The 20,261-nt window shown below is 34.9% G+C and overlaps 2 protein-coding genes and 1 long non-coding RNA gene across 10 annotated transcripts in view; 1 reads left to right on the plus strand and 2 right to left on the minus strand.

Moving 5' to 3' along the window:
* The window catches only part of LOC127519897 (uncharacterized), a 163,202-nt gene extending 148,425 nt beyond the window's left edge, over positions 1-14,777 (minus strand). Inside the window, exons 1-3 of the long non-coding RNA XR_007931946.1 lie at positions 14,638-14,777; positions 13,380-13,518; positions 12,387-12,487 (exon numbers count right to left, since the gene is read on the minus strand). This is a non-coding gene — a long non-coding RNA (uncharacterized LOC127519897). The remainder of the gene's footprint in view (positions 1-12,386; positions 12,488-13,379; positions 13,519-14,637) is intronic.
* On the minus strand, positions 257-4,853 carry LOC127519793 (zinc finger protein 239-like). Of its 3 annotated transcripts, none has more exons than XM_051907375.1 (3): positions 4,599-4,853; positions 3,255-3,410; positions 257-2,055 (listed from the first exon to the last, which is right to left on the minus strand). In XM_051907375.1, the coding sequence occupies exons 2-3, from the start codon at positions 3,304-3,306 to the stop codon at positions 1,052-1,054; spliced, it is 1,056 nt and encodes a 351-aa protein (XP_051763335.1). In that variant the 5' UTR covers positions 3,307-3,410; positions 4,599-4,853; the 3' UTR covers positions 257-1,051. The 3 variants fall into 3 exon arrangements, with proteins under 3 accessions (XP_051763335.1, XP_051763336.1, XP_051763338.1); XM_051907376.1 differs by having other exon boundaries at positions 4,473-4,608; XM_051907378.1 differs by lacking the exon at positions 4,599-4,853 and adding an exon at positions 4,565-4,592.
* LOC127519813 (natural killer cell receptor 2B4-like) lies at positions 9,089-19,992 on the plus strand. Of its 6 annotated transcripts, none has more exons than XM_051907425.1 (6): positions 9,089-9,280; positions 15,589-15,918; positions 16,077-16,394; positions 17,546-17,662; positions 17,832-17,899; positions 18,874-19,992. In XM_051907425.1, exons 1-6 carry the CDS (start codon positions 9,232-9,234, stop codon positions 18,922-18,924), a joined length of 933 nt encoding a protein of 310 aa, XP_051763385.1. In that variant the 5' UTR covers positions 9,089-9,231; the 3' UTR covers positions 18,925-19,992. The 6 variants fall into 6 exon arrangements, with proteins under 6 accessions (XP_051763385.1, XP_051763383.1, XP_051763384.1 ...); XM_051907423.1 differs by lacking the exons at positions 15,589-15,918; positions 16,077-16,394; positions 17,546-17,662; positions 17,832-17,899; positions 18,874-19,992 and adding exons at positions 9,635-9,964; positions 10,120-10,437; positions 10,617-10,730; positions 10,918-10,985; positions 11,724-11,923 and having other exon boundaries at positions 9,095-9,280; XM_051907424.1 differs by lacking the exon at positions 9,089-9,280 and adding an exon at positions 14,782-15,219.
* The last annotated feature ends 269 nt before the right edge of the window (positions 19,993-20,261 follow it).

Below are 20,261 nucleotides of genomic sequence, written 5' to 3' on the forward strand. Positions count from 1 at the left end.
GCTGATTTTTATTTGAAAGTAAACTAATCCTGCAATCACTCACTCTCATGTCATTCCAAACACGTAACACTTTTGTTCATCTTCGGAACACAAACAAAGATCTTTTTAATGAAATCAAAGATTTCTGTCCCTCCATTGACAGTCTACACAACTACCACTTTCAAACCCAAGAAAGATAGTAAAGACATCATTAAAGTAATCCAGTGACTCCAGTGGTTTAACCTCATGAAGCGATGCAAATGCGTTGTTTGTGCAAAAAAAAAAAAAAAAAAAAAATTACCACTTTACAAAATGTTATCTCCAATGCGCATTCACACAATACCTCATGTACACACACACACACACACACACACACGTTGTGCTGACACATCTCTCGCATCAACCCAACACACATGCGTCATGGTGCTCTCATAAATGTGCATTGGAGAATCATATTCTGTAAATATTACATTATAGTTAACATGAATTAACAATAATTTTAAAACACTTAAATCTTATGTAAATTTCTACATATAACAATACAATTTTAAAAATTGTTATGAAGTGATTTATAAATGAGAACACAATCTAACAATGGACAAAAGCGTATTTATAAATTAGCATTAACCAAAAACAAATGTGTGCAAAAATATTAATTATTTAATGATACCTCATTTAGAACGTAATACTTTACATGTGCAAATGGTAATGGCATTAGGAATAACAAAATAATAATCACCTTTATACACACCAAAATCATAAAATATTTCCCCATCATTATAGTAAATCTTTCATCTGCATTTGGTAAATATGTCTGAAGTGGTCAAGTAATTAGATCTAATCACAAGGATGAAATTGTTGGCAACATTGGATGACGGTTCTTTGTCCAGTTACTTTTATATAGTTTATATGTAAGGGAGCTTTTAATGCATTAGAAATTTGCTTTTTGTATGACTGAGTAGAGAAGCTAATTTACTAAAAATCTTCCCACAGTAATACAGCCTTTCTTTTTTATCGTGGCTCCTGTAGATGCTGTAAGGCTCTTCTCTAGTGTAAATTCTCTGGTACAATTTCAGTTCAGCATCTGTAATAATGTCTTCACACAATCAAAGCACACATGATTTTTCACACCACTGTGTCTTTTCTGGTTTAATTTTAAGGCAACCAGCTGAGTAAAACTCTTTCCACACAAAGAACACATGTGAGGCTTCTCCTTTCTATGAACTTTGAGGTGGTTCTTCAGACAATCTGCCCTAACAAATGTTTTACTGCACTGATCGCAGTTATAATGTCTTTCTCCAGAATGAGAAATCAAATGTAATTTAAGAGTGTTTGCATGTGCAAAACTCTTCCCACACTGATCGCATGTGTGCGGCTTCTCTCCAGTGTGGATCCTCTCATGTATTTTCATGTGTCCTGCCTGACTGAAACTTTTCCCACAGTGTGAACACTTGTAAGGTTTTTCTCCAGTGTGAGTCTTCTGGTGCTGTTTCAGTTCAGCATCTCTAATAAAGGATTTTCCACAATCAAAACATATGTGATTCTTTACGCCACTGTGTCTTTTCTGGTGTAATTTAAAAGCGTTCAGTCGACTAAAACTCTTTCCACACAAAGAACAAACATAAGGCTTCTCCTTTGTATGAACTTTCAAGTGGCTCTTCAGGGATTCAGCCCTTAAAAACGTTTTACCACACTGATCACAGGCAAATGGTCTTTCTCCAGAATGAGAACGCAGATGTGATTTAAGAGTGTTTGCGTGTCTGTAACTCTTCCCGCACTGATCACATGTGTGTGGCTTCTCTCCAGTGTGGATTTTCATGTGATCTTCAAGAGATCCTTTTCGTGTGAAACTATTCCCACACTGATCACACGTGAAAGGTTTCTCTCCACTATGAACTCTTGTGTGATGTTTCAGATTTTGTTTGTATGAAAAGCTCTTTCCACACTGAGTACAGGTAAAAGATTGTTTGGCTCTTCTTTTCAGTGTGAGGCTTGACGTTTGTTTTACAGATTTGACATCCTGTTTCTCCTTAACTTCAGTAAATTCTTCACTCTCTTCATATTCTTCCTTCTGGTCTAAAACGAAAGAGAGAAAAAAAGAATACAGGTGAACATTGATATGATAGCAGAAAGTAGCAGAAACTGCTATAAAAAAATTAAGCTTGTGTATATTTTTAATTAAAGCTGTTAAGTTATTAAGCAATATCTCAGGTTTTTCACTTTGTGTTTTATATAATGACCTCCAGGATGTGCTCGAGGCAAGTTTTCTGTTTTTCCCTTAAGAGATACATGTTGTTGTTGAAAATGAAAGTAAATGAGTGATGCACTTTCATTGCATTTTATCATGAAATGAGACTTCTGTGTCTTTAGTAAAATCAACACATTAATGATTTATCTCATTCGCCCTCAACCCACCAGAAATTATTTGGGATGTTATTTTTTATTACTTGAAAATTGACTTTTTCAAAGACTACATGCGAATCAGATTCAGAACAATGATTAAGTGAATACACGTAAGCCAGAAAATTCCATCAATGGCAGGAAATGTTGGCTGCATCCGGAATCGCATACTTCCCTACTATATAGTAGGAGAAAAACAGTATGTGATTAAAGAAGAAGTCTGTCCGAATTAACAGTACTCATAAGAAAAATAGGCAAAAAGTACCCGGATGACCTAATTCTTCCAGCAAGATTCTGAAGTGTGCATACAATGGACACTTAACTATCCCAACTGACGCTGGTAGGTCACATGATAATGACAGCATGGCGAATGTAGTACTTCCAGATTACATTCATACTATATAGAATGCATTTTTTTAGCTGTTGTGAAGTAATTACTTATTCAAAATAAGTACCTACTCAAGGGAGTATGCGATTTCGGACGCAGCCATTGTCTCATAAATGATGAAAAATTCAATGTCAATGGCTGAAAAAGAGTTACTAAGCAAGGCATTTTAGTAATATGATTGTGAAACAGGTATAAAATAAAACAGTTCCTATCTAGTCTGACCCACTGATTTTATCAATCAATATGAATGTTTTTCAAACCTCTTTACACTACATTTGTTTACAACTAAAGAAAAGAAAGCTTAGTTTTAGGCCTCATTTTGTACCACTTTTTTTGGAAAGTGTCCTGTATATTATTTGCTCCTTTGCTATTTCACAGCTCTTATGAATTTTCTAACTACAACCATTAAATCTGATGAACTTCTTACAGTTTTATAACCTTAATGTTCTTCAGCATCATTAATGAAGAATCAAGAATGAACACCAACCTTGTTCTTCAATATCTTCATGTTTTATTCTGTAGGGTTCTGGATCATTCATGTTCTTCACTTGTAAGCTAATGGAAATATTCCAGCATTTATTGGTGAATTGTTGTAGAAGAAGCTTCACAAAAGGGGAATTCCTGTGTAGTAGTCAGAGCAGATCTAGTAAAATTAAAAATAATTAAATAAGTTATTAAAAATGATTATTTTAATTCACACATTTTAAGTATTTAAATTTTGTGTATATCCATCTGTCAAAAGGTAAAGTTATTGAATGTATTTTTAAAGCAAATATATTCTACAATTATATTCTATCAATTTTTAACATTTTTATCTATTTTTTTATTCTTACCTTTATCTAAAGTATAGTCATACAAACAAACAAATATTGAAATTATGAATAAATACTACAATTAAAATCCCAACTTCATTCAACTTGTCATTTAGCAGACTTTTTGGTCATTGATTTTAAGTGTTTTATTGTTGTTCCATGAAACATGTATCAGAGACTGTAATGAATACAATTCTGTGAAGAAATCTTGAATGTGGTGATTGTTTTGTTCAGTCTGGCTTAATCTGCTGACTAATAAAATGAGATTTAAGTGGCAGTTTAGAGGTGATCTGAAGACATTAGCACAATAAACGAGGTGAAACTGCTCTGTTAATAAAGCATCATCAGCAGAGATCTCACTTTATTCAAAGGATTGTGGTAGAAACAGATTATTTGAATCAAGATATATGCTGAATGAGCGTAAAAGTGCTCTATAATAGTATTTCTAACAATCTGAGATATATAAAATATTACATCAAAAGAAATACACATGACACTTAACAGCAATTCTTCTGCTTCCTTTCTGCATTTCATGAAAAGTTACAGGTAAATAAATAAATCTAAGCATAACCAGTCCAAAATGAGTCGAAACCTAAATATAGTCTAGTTCGATTTTCTAATACCTACAAAAGAATAAAGGAACTACATAATTTAGGCTAAGTGTGCACAAACTAGCAATTTTCATAAAACCTCATCCTAATGATAATAATAAAGGTAAATGTCATGAGATAAATAGAGGTAGAATAAAATTTCAGATCGGTTTCCCTTTCCATCCCCTCACTTCCATACGTTCATACTGACAAATGACATTCGGCGGAAACAATAACATAATCGCTCCAAACACGTACAAAGAAAAACGCAAAACACGCAAAACCATCCTGAATTTGACATACATCGTTTCCTGCTAACTGTTTATTTCCGTCGCCAGAAAAGACGTAAAAATAGTGCTGTACCCGATGGAAAAATACATAAATCTTATAGTTACTTTACTAGGCTGCACCGTGAACTGCTCGACTCACCTCAGAAGACTAGATGCTGACTGATGGCGTTATGGTCGACGTCATCACTGCGACTCGACAACTTATCAAAAACCAAAGCTATCCCTGCATCCCAATGTGCATACTATCCACCCTTAATATTACTAATGTCACATATTTGGATATGCACATTGAGATCCAGGCTATGTCCCAATTCAAAGGCTGCATCCTTTGAAGTCCGCGAAGGTCGGACTGAGTGTTGTTAAATGGGACTCCAGCCTACAGAGGACTGTTCTTGTGTAGCAACTGTGACAGCTGCAGGTGAAGAGCAGCATTTGTACTAGAACAACTGTCTTAAAACAAAACAGGGTTCACAATCTGTCTAAATATTTTCACCATGGTCTATTTCTGCTTATAATAAACTATAATCGCATCTTAGCAAGATATGTCAACATTTTTAACTGCTTTATTTTTTTTTTTTGTATCGTTAGATATTTCAGTAAGTTAAAACCCAATACTTAAGTTTAAAAGTGTAATTCAGAATTTTACGCATTTTTTTAAGGTAATATAATCTGACTACTTTTTGATTACTTTTGACCCAACTCGTTTATCACATTGATTTGAATAGGATAATCTTGTACCATATTGATATAAAAATACAAAGAAAAACGACATGAAGTGCATTAAATATTACATATGTCAGGGTTTCTCAGACTGGGGTTTGTGATGGAGCTGCAGGGTTTTTGTGAGTTTAATGAAAAGCTAGTAATTAAATCATAAATGTAAAATAATCACAATAAAACAATATAAAACAATAACACAACTAAAATATTTTATTTGTTTAGGCCTAACTTCATGCGACCAGTAACATACGTTGGAGAACCGTGAATTTAACTCTACTGGACTTAATTTTATTATTAACCTAACTTATTAACTTTAAATCTCAGTGGATACTTCAAGTAAATATAATAGGTCAAAGAGGTTCAGCTGGCAAAAAAGTTGGGGAATCCCTGCATTGCATGTAAATATGAAATGACGTGAATTTGAATTCACATAATCCAGATGACATGTAATCACAAGTGTAACCTTAGTAAACATTAGTAAATTGCGTTGCGTGATTCATTTAAATAGTCTTCCTCCCATAAATTTTGTACCTAAAAGGGAAACTCCTACAAATAGTGTCAGCTGCAAAAATAACTGTCCACACCTTTTCAGTGCTAATTTTTCACTGCATGCTTAGTAAGTCCTGACTGTAAATATCTAGATCAGATCTCAGTTTTGTTCACTTTCTTTACAATTTAATTTTTTAACATTCTGCTTTTACGTCTGCGAGAACTTACATGTTGATATGGTGGACTGTCATCATGATCTAGATCAGATCGCAATTTTTCAAAGATCAGTTCTCATCTGCAGCATTGTAATTTAACATTTCAAGACTAACAACACTGTGTTCTCGTTTTTAAACTAATTCAACATTTACTAATGGTCTTGTATAATTATTAATTATGTGCTGTTATGGTCATTAAGACGGAATTTCAATTTTGTTGAGCACACCCTAAACGTACTCCAATCTTCCATTTCTCATGAAGGAAAGTTGACTGGGCGGGTGAAAGCAGAAGATTTCAAAAGTTCAAAAATAAGGGCCACCCTACCCCACCATCCATCCCTCCCTTATTTCTTCTCTTACGACGCGAAGTCACACCTTCCCGGAAGGTGTGTCACAATTATGTTTAGTTAGTTTCATTTTCATGGACTTTTTGTTTTTTTCTGCCAGATTTGTATTCCACCCACTGAAGCAGTGTTAAAGTTAATGAGATAAATAATTGAGTGATGATTGACCATTATTGAAGACACCTGATGATAAGAAGCAGAATCACCAAAGGAGAAAATCACATTTTTAAGTCACCATCATGAAGATCAGGGTTTGCTTTAGTTGGGCTCTTGACCCTTGACTTTTTATTATTACATTTTGCTTGGTTGTTTTAACTAAGTTATAACAGCCAGACAAGCAAAGAGAAAAGATGATCAGGTGTTGGTTATGTTTTCACATAATCATTATTTGATCTGAATCACTGAACTCATTTAGAGCCCAACTCTGAACATTAGAAAACAAGCTAATAAAAAGTCACATAACAACAGCAAAAATTAAATAATGAGAATAAAGGAAATTATTAAGACAATTCAGCTCATAATTTATTCATGCAGCAATGCATGATGGGAGCTATGGATGAATTTTGATTGGTGGCACCCAGAATGCACTGCAACATGCTTTATTATTCTCACCACTGTTGAGAGTCACAGGCTGATTCTTGATGTCTGTGTCTCTAAATGAAACAGATTTTTTTTTTTTTTTTTAATCAGAACAACTTTTAAGAAATCTTTTGTATTGTAAAAGCTGATCTTCTGTTGTAGAATCACAGTGCTGCTGTAATCAATAATGTAAATCTAACTCTGAGATTGGGCTCTAAATTAGTTTGGTGATTCAGGTCAAATAATGATTATGATAAAACAACCAACACCTGATCACCTTTTTTCTTTGCTTGTCTAGCTATTGTATCTCAGTTATAACAGCGAAGCAAAATATAATATTAAAAAGTCAAGGGTCAAGAGCTCAACTAAAGCAAATCCTGATCTCCACGATGGTGACTTAAAATTGTGATTTTTCTCCTTTGGTGATTCTGCTTCTTATCATCAGGTGTCTTCAATAATGGTCAATCATCACTCAATTAATTATCTCATTAACTTTAACACCGCTTCAGTGGGTGGAATAAAAATATGGCAGGACTTTTACTTTCTGACCCCTAGACTTTCCACCTCTGGTGAACAGTTCTTAAAATAACCTTTATTTTTTATTAGTGTGAGGAACATTTAAAGAACCTTTTTTTTCAATATAAAGAAGCTTTTGTGTAATGCAAAAGTTCTGTGAATGTTGAAGGTTCTTCATGAAACCACAGATACCAATAAAGAACCTTTATTTTTAAGAGTTTACACTTACAATACGTAATTTAAACTTCAAACGTTGTACATTGTCTGCCACTGTTTCACTAGATGGCAGTACAACCTATTCTGATGTCAAGGGAAACAAAATTGCTTTATTTACTCAGAGCATTTTATCTGAGCAGGATGAGCTGAAAAACTGACGCTAAATACACAAACTTTTATCCACATTTTTTTGTGTTTTATAGTGAAGCGTTACCTGCTTTCTTACCACAAAATGCTTCTTATCTGCTTTTTTTCTATTTTGCAGTCCTGCACAAGTACTTTTTTAACACACAGATCGAATGCGAAATGCTTCATGCACTGTGACGCATTACCTGCTCCGCTCAGAAGGAGATGTATGTGGTCTTTGGTCAGATGTGGTACAGTGTCTATTACTGGAGATATGAGATGCAGAAAGTGCTGTGGAAACGCTGCATGTGGGTGAAGGTCTGCAGATGAACCCACGGACTGCAACTTAAAGAAATAAATGTGTTGCATTGTAATGTGTATACGTTAAAACAACATACTTCATCTCATGTATACATTAAAACAGAACAAGAAGTTTAGATGAACTTTTACCTAAAACCATGAACAGGTGCTGTAAAAAATGATTGGCTGTAGACTTCAACAGAAACCTACTCACATGTTATGGAAAATGCAAAGAAGTGAGTTGAGAACTGAAAGAAGCAGAAGAGGTGAGAGATAGCCTATAGTTCAAGGAAACTCTTACATGAACTTGAAGTCGTGCAAGTCATGAAAGTCTGCATTGAGGATGGTGGCTGACCTTGACCTTATACTGAAGTGAGAACAATGAGTCAAGACTGTATCAGACTAAATACAATGAACAAACACTGAATTTTTGTATTACATTTCCTATAATACACCATGATGCATGTGTGCAGATGCATTTGTAAATCAGAATTGGCAGAACAGGACTGTGAACATTATGGATAGTGTTCAAAACAACATCCTTTTAATGTGTCGTTTGAATTTCCTAAAAGGATGTTAGACACAAAAATAGTGCTATCTATTATTCCCACATAACTTTTCAACATAACTAGATTCCTGTACAGGAAATAGTGGCCAACCAAAACCCAAAGTGTCAGAAAATCACTCGATATTGTGAACTAGTGGCTATAGAAGTAAAATGACATAAAATTTTCAATATTTATGTAATTTATTTAACTTTTGTGCACTGATTTGACATCTCAGACATTGGATTATAATGGCCTCTTGCGCTGCATAGCTCTATATTTCTTTGTCATAATGTCAATATTTCCTTGTCTTCTCAGACTCAAACAACTGTCAACCGACTCTGTCATTTGTTAGCTAAGCAGCAGCTTTGTGATTTGTTTGATGCAAATAACAAAATCTGTATTAAAATCCCGTTGTGTTTTGTAGATTAGAGATAGCAGCTGATGTGAGCAGGAAAAATGTTTACATTCAGTTTATATTTTGTTCTTGCTCACAGGAAAATGACAGGAAGGAGTTGAAGAGCTACAAACCACAAGTAGAACAAACTACACATAATCATGTAAAAAAATCTGCACTATAACAGTCCCAACTCACAGTCTCCATCCTGTTTGTGTCGATGAATGAGCTAATTTTCCTCTAATGCTCATATCATAGTTACTGGACGCCTCTTTAAAAACTTAACTGAACTGAACTCGGGCAAAAATAGGAATATGCTGTGAATATGATTCATAAATCTTTCTTCTTCTGCCTGTGGATTTGGTTCTCACGTGGTAAGTGAAACTTATATTAAATGTAGTTTCACTCCCAAAAGTAGCAATTTTATATACTTTAGTAAGGATGGAGGAAATGCGAAATCATGCTTGTGTCGACATGTTTGAATGTTGTTCAGCATTGAAGCTCAACATCTGGAAAACATAACGTGTGAAAGAGTAAACAACAGACTCCAGTTCAGTTCAAGAAGAAATAGTGTTAAAATTGTTAACAAACATGTTTTGTATAATGGTATATTATTATGAGTATGTGTTTGTGTTAATAAACTCTGCAATTGTTGGTTTTGCCATGTAATTTTCTCTAAAACTGTAAAAATACATGAATAAAAAAAAATGTTTCTGTTTGTGTTTCAGGTGTGTTTGGTGTTCATATAGATGAAGTGAAGTCAGTGTCAGTGATGGAGGGAGATTCTGTCACTCTAAACACTGATATTAAAGTACAAAAGGATGATCAGATACTGTGGGTTTATAGACTTGGCAGTTCAGAGACTCGTATAGCAGAAATCCACAGACAGAGTGTTTATATGCATAACAGTAATGTGACATTTGGTGGCAGACTGAGAATGGACAGTCAGTCTGGATCTCTGACCATCAGAAACATCAGAACCACAGACTCTGGACTTTATAAACTGAGCATCTTCAGCAGAAATATCTCCTACAGGAGTTTCAGTGTTAATGTCTATGGTGAGTACAACTAAGTGTTCAATGATCAAGATAGTGGGGTGGAGAAAGGGGGATTGATGGCTGGAAATAAACAGCTTTTTATGTTTTGTGATTGCTGAGATATTTATTAAATGAATGTGCTGCTCCTGACATGAACCATTTTTCATTTTTTTCAGCTCATCTACCGATTCCTGTCATAATCAGAGACTCTTCAAACTGTTCATCATCTTCTTCATCTGAACGTTCATCAGTGTCCAAATGTTCACTACTGTGTTCAGCTGTGAATGTGAGTCATGTGACTCTCTCCTGGTACAAAGGAAACAGTTTATTGTCCAACATCAGTGTGTCTGATCTCAGCATCAGTCTCTCTCTACCTCTGGAGGTGGAATATCAGGATAAAAACACCTACAGCTGTGTGATCAACAATCCCATCAGCAACCAGACCAAACATCTAGACAACATCAGTCAACTCTGTCAGACTCACACATGTTCAGGTACGGCAGCAGTGATATTATTGATTATGTAATTAGTGATTGTAGATTTAGTTTAAAACAGATTTCCAACAGAGATATTAAGTGAGATAAGCTCTATGGCATTCAACAATGTCTTGGTTGAAATCAAACATTGCGGGACTCATTTATAATTATTACTATTTTCTGTTTGTTCATTACAGAACTGAAGTCATCACATTGGGTGGGAATATTGGTTAGTTTAGTGATGCTGGCTGTATTAGCTGTGGCGGCAATAATCTTTCTCAGAAGGAAGAGCAAACAAGCAACAAAATATGGCAAGTAATACTTTTTTCATCAAAGATATGAACATTCAGGGTTCAAATTAAGTGAAATTAAGTGTTCAAAAAATGTACCACAATGTCTGTTTTTAAAAAAAAAAAACGGTCTGTTGTTGTCTGTTGTAAAACGGATGATAAATACAAAAACTCTCCTCACAATGATCCACACGTTTTGTGTTTGTAGACCAGACAATCACAGAGTCAGAATACACACAGATCATCTACTGTCTTCAGATGGGACATCTGCCACAGGTCAGTGGACAGAAATCATTGTAAATAAATATGACAGACATTAATCTCACATTCGTGATTAATAGATGACCTGTTATATTTCCAAATGATCTCAATTATCTTAAATTCAGAGAGGGCGAGAGAGAATGAGTTTTGTTGTTTGTCTTAATCTAAATCTATTAAAAAAGGAGTGTTTACACAAACATTTTAATTACTTTTTCATGTTTGTAGAGGAAAAAAATGGAATTGAATAATTGGGCTCATAAGAATCATTCATTTTGGAGTCGGACTGATGCACTGTATTTTTAAATTCACTAAAAAGAATATTAGAGTCACTCATTCGGAATGACTTTACCCTGGTCGCCTTCAATGTTTTTGATCCAACGAGAAGAACCGTCTCATACGAGTCATTCGGTAGGAATCAGATTAGACTGGTTGCCCTGAATGTTTTTGATTCACCGAAATGAACCGGCTTATAAGAATCATTCACTTGGGAGTCAGATTACACTGATCCCGCTTTACATTCAGTAATGGTGCACCGTTAAAAAATAGTTGAGGGAATGTAGTGTGGTATCCCAACATTTGAATGAACTTAGAACCACTTACAAAACCGTTTGTCATTTGGCTCATGTATATTGTGTTAGAAGTAGTTCTGAATCCGGTTCTCTGTTACAGCCAATTTAACAGCGTTTTAGTTATAGGTCAGATTAGGATTACTTATTAATTTGTGATATGAATGTTTCTCTCTGTCTCTGACAGAAACCATTGCTGGATGTGGGCAGAACAGAGACAGTTGTGAACTATCAACACATGGTGAAACTCAAAAGGCAGATATGAAGAAAATATCACTTGGATTCAGAGTTCCTGTAGGAGTCACTGAATTATATTGTCTTTTGTATTATAGATTTAATATTATTTTTAATATTGCCAATTTGTGTAATAAATGACTATTTAATGAATTTGTGTATTTTTTAGCAGTTACCTGAAGAGATTTGCATCAATCAATTTTATATATATATATATAATAAAATAAAATAAAATTTGTTTAAAATTCTTTGTGTTTGAAATCCTCAGGCAGCAGATTTGTTATACATTTGAGTTTATATTAAACAAACACCACCGGAGGCTACAGACAGATTTAAAACCATATACCAATTATTTTTTTATGGGTCTCTGCCAATTTCTGCAATGATCAAAGAAGTGCACATTTACATAGAAAAACTGTTAAAAACCTGCAAAGAGACAAGTTCTATGTAAATGCCCCCTAGTGGTCCCCTATTCTTCTCTAATGCTTTATTATGGCTTCACTTTATATACAGCAGATGTTTTGTGTTATTGTAGGGGAATAACACTCCCCGCATCAGACATCTCTTTGTATGAAGGTAATATAGGTCAGTTGTCATCCAGGGTGACCCATTGTACCTGTATTAAAACAGCAGCTGCTTGTTGCTGAGAGGTTGAACAAAACATCAGATCTCAGTTTCTGCTCGGCTGCCATGAAGGTTGACGAGCTGCCACTTATTCTGCAAACAAAGACTTGTGATAAACGAAGGCCTGGATTCAATATCCCAGATTGACCATCTAATGCTGTATAGTCATAAACCACTAAAGCAGAAGTAATGGATTTGTGGATTGTCATTTACATGCCCCTCCTGGTCACATGCATTTCAAGAGTGTTTACAGGATGTGGCTTGTTCCAGTTAGTCTGTCACAAGTCATATGTACCAATAATAAACACAGAAATCAAGAGTTTATCATTTTAAATCTAAACTGTAGTGATAAATCATATGGCCCTGGCTCACATTCAAGACTCACAGTCAAGACAAAAAAACATCACTGTAAAAAGCTTTTTTAATGTTTATTTAACAGTAAAGTTCTTAATGTGCCATTAATCGCTAACACCAATTCTTTAGTCTAGATGAAGAGCATCAGTGAGTCACAGAAGCAACCGAATCACCCAAAAGCAATGACTGAGATAGATTCTTTCATTCATTTTAGAATATAAAAATCTACAAATCACTCACATTTTGACATTAAAACTAAATGCAAGTTACTATAAAAAAAGTTGCTGATTATGTTCATTTAATGTATTAATGTATTCAGATTTCTGACGTCATAAATTGCCATTTTTGCAGGTTAGATTCAACCTTTTTAGGCTTTTTAGGAAACTTTGGAGTGATATACAGTGTGCTGTATTTCTAGAGGAAATCGATTTTTAAATCAATAAATATAAATGAAAAGTATTCTTTTAAATATCTAGAGGATTTAATGGTTGCATGTTCTTTTATAGTGAAGCGTTACCTGTTTTGTTACCACAAAATGCTTCTTATCTGCTTTTTTTCTATTTTGCAGTCCTGCACAAGTACTTTTTTAACGCACAGATCGAATGCGAGATGCTGTACTGTGACACGTTACCTGCTCCGCTCAGAAGGAGATGTATGTGATCTTTGGTCAGATGTGGTACGGTGTCTATTATTGGAGATATGAGATGCAAAAGGTGCTGTGGAAATGCTGCATGTGGGTGAAGGTCTGCAGATGAACCCACGGCCTGCAACTTAAAGAAATGTGTTGCATTACATTAAAACAACATACTTAATCATATGTATACATTAAAACAGAACAAGATGAACTTTTAACTGAAATCGTGTATATATGCTGTAAAAAATTACTGGCTGTAGACTTGAACAGAAACATACTTGATGTTACGAAAAGTGCAAAACACTGAGCTGAGAACTGAAAGAAGCGGAAGAAGCTAGAGATGAGAAAATATAGCTGAAGGAAACTCTTACATAAACTTGAAGTCATGCAAGTCATGAAAGTCTGCATTGAGGACGGTGGCTGACCTTGACCTTATGCTACCTTCAGTGAGAACAATGAGTCGACTGAGACTAAATACAATGAACAAACACTGAATTTTTGTATTACATTTCCTACAATACACCATGATGCATGTGTGCAGATGCATTTGTAAATCCGAATTGGTAGAACAGGACTGTGAACATTATGGATGGAGTTCAAAACAGCATCCTTTTAATGTGTCGTTTGAATTTCCTAAAAGTATGTTAGACACAGGAATAGTGCTGTCTGTTATTCCCACATGCACAAACATTAATCATACACACTTTTCAACATAACTAGATTCCTGTACAGGAAATAGTGGCCAACCAAAACCCAAAGTGTCAGAAAATCACTCGATAGTGTGAACTAGTGGCTATAGAAGTAAAATGACATAAACTATTCAGTATAAGTTTATGTAACTTTTGTGCGCTGATTTGACATCTCAAATATATTGGATTTAATGGCCTCTTGTGCTGCAGGATGTGCTGAGATATTAAACACTGTATTTCTTTGTCATAATGTCAACATTTCCTTGTCTTTTCTCAGACTCGAACAACTGTCAACCGACTCTGTCATTTATTAGCTGAGCAGCAGCTTTGAGATTTGTTTGATATGCAAATAATAAAAACTATTAAAATCCCGTCGTATTTGGTAGATTAGAGATAGCAGAGCTGATGTGAGCAGGAAAAATGTTTACAGTCAGTTGATACTTTTTCTTGCTGCCAGGAAAATGACAGGAAGGAGTTGAAATGCTTAGAGAAGAGCTACAAACCACAAGTAGAACAAAGTACACATAATCATGTAAAAAATCTGCACTATAACAGTCCCAACTCACAGTCTCCATCCTGTTTGTGTCGATGAATGAGCTAATTTTCCTCTAATGCTCGTAGTTACTGTAAAGACGCCTCTTTAAAACTTAAACTGAACTCAGGCAATAATAGGAGGACCCTGAGGGGCGGGGCGTTTTTCCAGACAAAGTTAACGATATCTGGAAGTCTGAAAACTGAAATCATGAAGTAGCGTTTTGGGGTTTTGTATTTCTTCATTTTTTTTTTTTTTTCTGCAAAAACGTGCCTTTTTAATGGAAGAATGAATCGCGAATAGGCCTATAGGCTATATTTCAATGAACTTTACCAGCTGGAACTCATGTACCCTCATCATAACGGGCTTTGTGTATCCCAACTTGAGAAGCGAAAACGATACTGAATTCACAGCTTTTAGGACTATTAAGCTAATTCTTCGAAATGGTCTTTGTTTCTACTTGGATTTTCATAGTTTAAAAAAAACGCATTTTTGGATTTCATCAAACAAACGCGCTCTACTAAATCATGAGGAGTTTTTTGATCGGATATTCAGGGAACTGTGAATATGATTCATAAATCTTTCTTCTTCTGCCTGTGGATTTGGTTCTCACGTGGTAAGTGTTTATCGCTTTTATTAAATGTAGTTTCACTCCCAAAAGTAGCCATTTTATCTTTTAGTAAGGGTGGAGGAAATGCGAAATCAGGGGGGAAAGCATGCTTGTGTCGACATGTTTGAATGTTGTTCAGCATTGAAACTCAACATCTGGAAAACATAACGTGTGAAAGAGTAAACAACAGACTCCAGTTCAGTTCATGAAGAAATTGTGTTAAAATTGTAAAACAAATATGTTTTGTATAATGGTATATTATTATGAGCATGTGTTTGAGTTAATAAACTCTGCAATTGTTGGTTTTGCCATGTAATTTCCTCTAAAACTGTTAATACCTGAATTTAAAAAAAAATGTTTCTGTTTGTGTTTCAGGTGTGTTTGGTGTTCATATGGATGAAGTGAAATCAGTGTCAGTGATGGAGGGAGATTCTGTCACTCTAAACACTGATGTTAAAGTACAGAAGGATGATCAGATACTGTGGGTTTATAGACTTGGCAGTTCAGAGACTCGTATAGCAGAAATCCACAGACAGAGTGTTTATATGCATAACAGTAATGTGACATTTGGTGGCAGACTGAGAATGGACAGTCAGTCTGGATCTCTGACCATCAGAAACATCAGAACCACAGACTCTGGACTTTATAAACTGAGCATCTTCAGCAGAAATATCTCCTACAGGAGTTTCAGTGTTAATGTCTATGGTGAGTACAAGTGTTCAACGATCAATAAATCAAGATAGTGGGGTGGTGATGGGGGATTGAGGGTTGGAAATAAACAGCTTTTTATGTTTTGTGATTGCTGAGATGATTATTAAATGAATGTGCTGCTCCTGACCTGAACCATTTTTCATGTTTTTCAGCTCATCTACCGATTCCTGTCATAATCAGAGACTCTTCAAACTGTTCATCATCTTCATCATTTGAACGTTCATCAGTGCCCAAATGTTCACTGCTGTGTTCAGCTGTGAATGTGAGTCATGTGACTCTCTCCTGGTACAAAGGAAACAGTTTATTGTCCAGCATCAATGTGTCTGATCTCAGCATCAGTCTCTCTCTATCTCTGGAGGTGGAATATCAGGATAAAAACACCTACAGCTGTGTGATCAACAATCCCATCAGCAACCAGACCAAACATCTAGACAACATCAGTCAACTCTGTCAGACTCACACATGTTCAGGTACGGCAGCAGTGATATTATTGATTATGTAATTAGTGATTGTAGATTTAGTTTAAAACAGATTTCCAACAGAGACATTTTAAGTGAGATAAGCTCTATGGCAGGGGTATCCAAACTTTTTTAAAAGGGGGCCAGATTCGATGTTGTGGACACATCTGGGCCGGTTCCTTTTCTATTTTTTATATATATATAGACAGTAGAGTAGCTTTAGATAGGACACAGAGATGTAAATTTATTACACAAACAATATCTGTAAAACTTTTAACAACCTCGTTTTTAAAGGGTGAAATTTAAATAATATTACTGAGTTAGAACTCTACTCTTATTTAAATTAAAAAGTACTCCAATTAGATCACCGCAGGTAAAACCACACATGGCACCTCACTACATGGTAAAAAGTAAAAATATTGTTTCTATATCTAGAATGGCTTTATGGTATTTAGTCTATAAACACATTTAATATAAATACGAATGCACAAAACTGCAAGTTTATGACAAAAATAGTCTGTAATTTGGCCTTTATTACTCATTTAATACATGTCTACATTAAAAATTAAAATAAAATGAGTTATTAACCTACATTTCTGACAAAATACCACGGTTACAGTTAGTGTTACCACAGTAAATCCATGATAAATGTTGTTGAATTGTTGGTTGAACAGTATTCTAACTGGATCGGCTCATTGTTTCACCTGATTTGCACGTTAGTGTTGTTGATTTAAGTCAGCGCTGTTTCAACTGGCTTTAAACTAAATTAAATCACAGAGAGATTTCCAGCTTGTACCTGAGACCTCTACTCCGAACTCGAACACTTCTCACTGGCTGTTTAGTGGTTGTGTGATCAAGACAAGTAAACACATTTGTGAGCTTGTGAGTCGCCTTGTGAGTTTTAAGCAAAAGTAGCGCTGTTTCATTTTGTGTTGTTTCCCTGGCCTAAAATCTAGTACTGCCACCTTTTGAAACTGCACGATTTGTAAATTATGCATGGCGGGCCACATATTTTAATAGACAAGCTGCGGGCCGTTTAAAATTCATCTGCGGGCCGCAGTTTGGACACCCCTGACTCTGTGGCATTCAACAATGTCTTGGTTGAAATCAAACATTGCAGGATTTATTTATAATTATTACTATTTTCTGTTTGTTCATTACAGAACTGAAGTCATCACATTGGGTGGGAATATTGGTTAGTTTAGTGATACTGGCTGTATTAGCTGTGGCGGCAATAATCTTTTTCAGAAGGAAGAGCAAACAAGCACAACCACAAAATGGCAAGTAATACTTTTTTCATCAATGATATGAACATTCAATTTTCAAAAATAAGTGAAATTAAGTGTTCAAAAAATGTGCCACAATATCCGTTTTAAAAAGATGTTATAACACCATTTCAGACTAATTTTGTAGTTATTATTATTATTATTATTATTATTATTAAAACAGTCCAGACTTGTGAGGAAGAGGTATGTTATACCGAAACAACATTTCGTGCTCGCAGTGTTCACAGTACGGTAAGACACTATATCTGTGTGCAGAAACCTCAGCTTTTACCACAGATGCTCAGAAAAGAGCCGTTTGCGCTTATGTGTCAAAGCAGTAGCTGTGTCATCCTGTGCTGATGTAAGCATTCATACTTTTTATTTGCATAATGTGGCCTTAGACAATTAAGATATTTTTAAGCGCTCTATTTTGCTTAATGTCTGTTTTGCTTGCACTTCTTAGGCTTAGGTTTCAAATCTGCACAGTAGCATCCCCAAGGCACAGTACCACATCAGACAACTTTAGAAACTTGAAATTCAGCATACAAACATGTGCTCTCATTTCTTAGGCCCAGTAGGGTTTAGGGAGCTAACAGTATACCATGATTACATGTCTGAAAAACCACAGTCATTTGGAACAGAGACTCAGAGAGTGATGCATTGTGTTAAGTCATGAAATCACAAAAGCATGGATTTCTTATCAACCCTGGATGGATGATTCAATGGCAGCTTTATCAAATGCAAGAAAAACAGTGCTGGAACCACCAGCTGACATTTTGCAGCTCCAGCAATGATTAACAATGAACAAACAAAAATGAAAGTGTTGTTAATAAGGCCCCAAAAATTTCCAAAAAAGTCATTCAAAAAGCAAAAGTGATTCTATGTTTGAAGGCACCCCCTTTTGGTAGAAGTTATTAGTAACTTAAGAAAGTCTTTTTAAACAGGTCATCATGTTTTCCTGCTATCATGTCCTGTGCTTGTAATTGTCTTTTTGTTCAACCATTGTTTTTGAGACACATTTCAGTTTATACTGCGTTTAGAGTAAAAAAGAATTACAAGAAAATTAACAGACTGTTGGTGTGTGTGTGTGTGTGTGTGTGTGTATATATATATATATATATATATATATATATATATATATACACACACCTACATACATACACACATATACACATTGTTTTAATTTTACATGTTTTAATTTCTGTTCATGTTTTGTTTTCTTTCAGAAAGCTAATGGAGAAGACCACATCATATACTCGAGTATTAATCTAACTTGACATATTCATTGCATGTCCATGTTAAAAATGCTGTTTTTATTTTATTTGAGACATTTTTCTCAACATTTTCTGTGACTAATACAAAGCACAGTGTTATCCATTTTAGTCCTACAGTGACCTTCCATCCTGCTCTAACTTGTTTTGCAGTTAGCTGCTTACCTGTTAGACAAGACATGTGCATGCAAGCTCAGCTCCATTAATGGAAACATTCCACCCTTCTTTGAGATTTTAACTGTGAGCTCAATACATGCTGTATATTATAAGCACACATACACAATCATATTACTCTCAATTAAGTCAATTGCTGTAGCACTACACATCAACCTTAACAAAAACTGCTTTCAGCTCTTTTAAAAATGTCCTGACGGGGACGTGGCCGGATTTTCCTACTTTTTTATCTCTACCTGATCACATGCCTGATATATATATATATATTTGTACATTTTGTGTACATTTTTATATATGTTTTGTATGTTTTATTGATAGATTTTTGGACCAATATTTTCTTAAATGTGTTATTTACTCTATCTTTTATATTAAGACCAGCATTTCTAAGCACCAGCTAAAAATTTGGTTGTTTTCACAAGATTAGTGTGAAGTTTGAATTTATCATGTTTTGGACACCATCCGGTTTCTGCTCTTCTGATTCCTGTTCCAGCTGAGAAACTGCCATTAATATGAATGACAATGCTAACAGATAACTTGTGTCGTTTGCTCATTTTATAAAAAGTTAGTTTAGTTGTTAAGCTTGTCAGATTGGACATGTTCATGAAAGCTGAGCTCAATGCAGGAATCTTTGCATCCTTAAGATGCTTGCTTTGAGCTCAGCAGGAAAAAAAAAAATGCTTTTTATGTAAAAACTGTTCTTAAAGTGCACTTATCCTCAGTGTTTTGTGTAGTGTTCCCTACTCACACTTACATGCTAATACTATTTTTAAGTCATAGAGTAGTAACATGTCAATCTTAACAAAACCCTTTGGTATTTTTTCACCATCTAGTGAACACTCCATGTGTAAACATTGTTTAATAAGTGTTGTGCCAATAAAACTTTTCTAGCACAAAATTTAATCTTTTACTTTTTACTGACTTCTGTCCAAGCAGGTAAAATTTGTCATATTCTAAAGGAAGGACTAATATACAGTATTTATTTGATTAGTACATAACTCAAAAGTGTGTGTAAACTCTGTCAGTTGTATAATTGGGTGAGTTCATGTCAGTGACACTTGAAGGAGTTGGAGCAGAGCTCGACAACTTTTCGAGCTTGAAGCAGCCCTGCGTCCAAGTGTACTGTACGTACTATCCATCCTAAGTAGTATGTGAGATTAGAATAAGTGTGT

This window comes from Ctenopharyngodon idella, chromosome 10 (assembly GCF_019924925.1).
Source record: "Ctenopharyngodon idella isolate HZGC_01 chromosome 10, HZGC01, whole genome shotgun sequence".
Taxonomy (NCBI): Eukaryota; Metazoa; Chordata; class Actinopteri; order Cypriniformes; family Xenocyprididae; genus Ctenopharyngodon; species Ctenopharyngodon idella.

Bases quoted from the DNA above. Each gene is read 5' to 3' on its own strand.
- LOC127519813 (XM_051907423.1), top strand. From the start codon at position 9,232: ATGATTCATAAATCTTTCTTCTTCTGCCTGTGGATTTGGTTCTCACGT. The intron at 9,965-10,119 runs GTGAGTACAACT...CATTTTTTTCAG, and splicing joins TTTCAGTGTTAATGTCTATG to CTCATCTACCGATTCCTGTC. The intron at 10,438-10,616 runs GTACGGCAGCAG...TGTTCATTACAG, and splicing joins TCAGACTCACACATGTTCAG to AACTGAAGTCATCACATTGG.
- LOC127519793 (XM_051907375.1), bottom strand. From the start codon at position 3,306: ATGAATGATCCAGAACCCTACAGAATAAAACATGAAGATATTGAAGAA. The intron at 2,056-3,254 runs GTTGGTGTTCAT...CTTTCGTTTTAG, and splicing joins TGAAGATATTGAAGAACAAG to ACCAGAAGGAAGAATATGAA.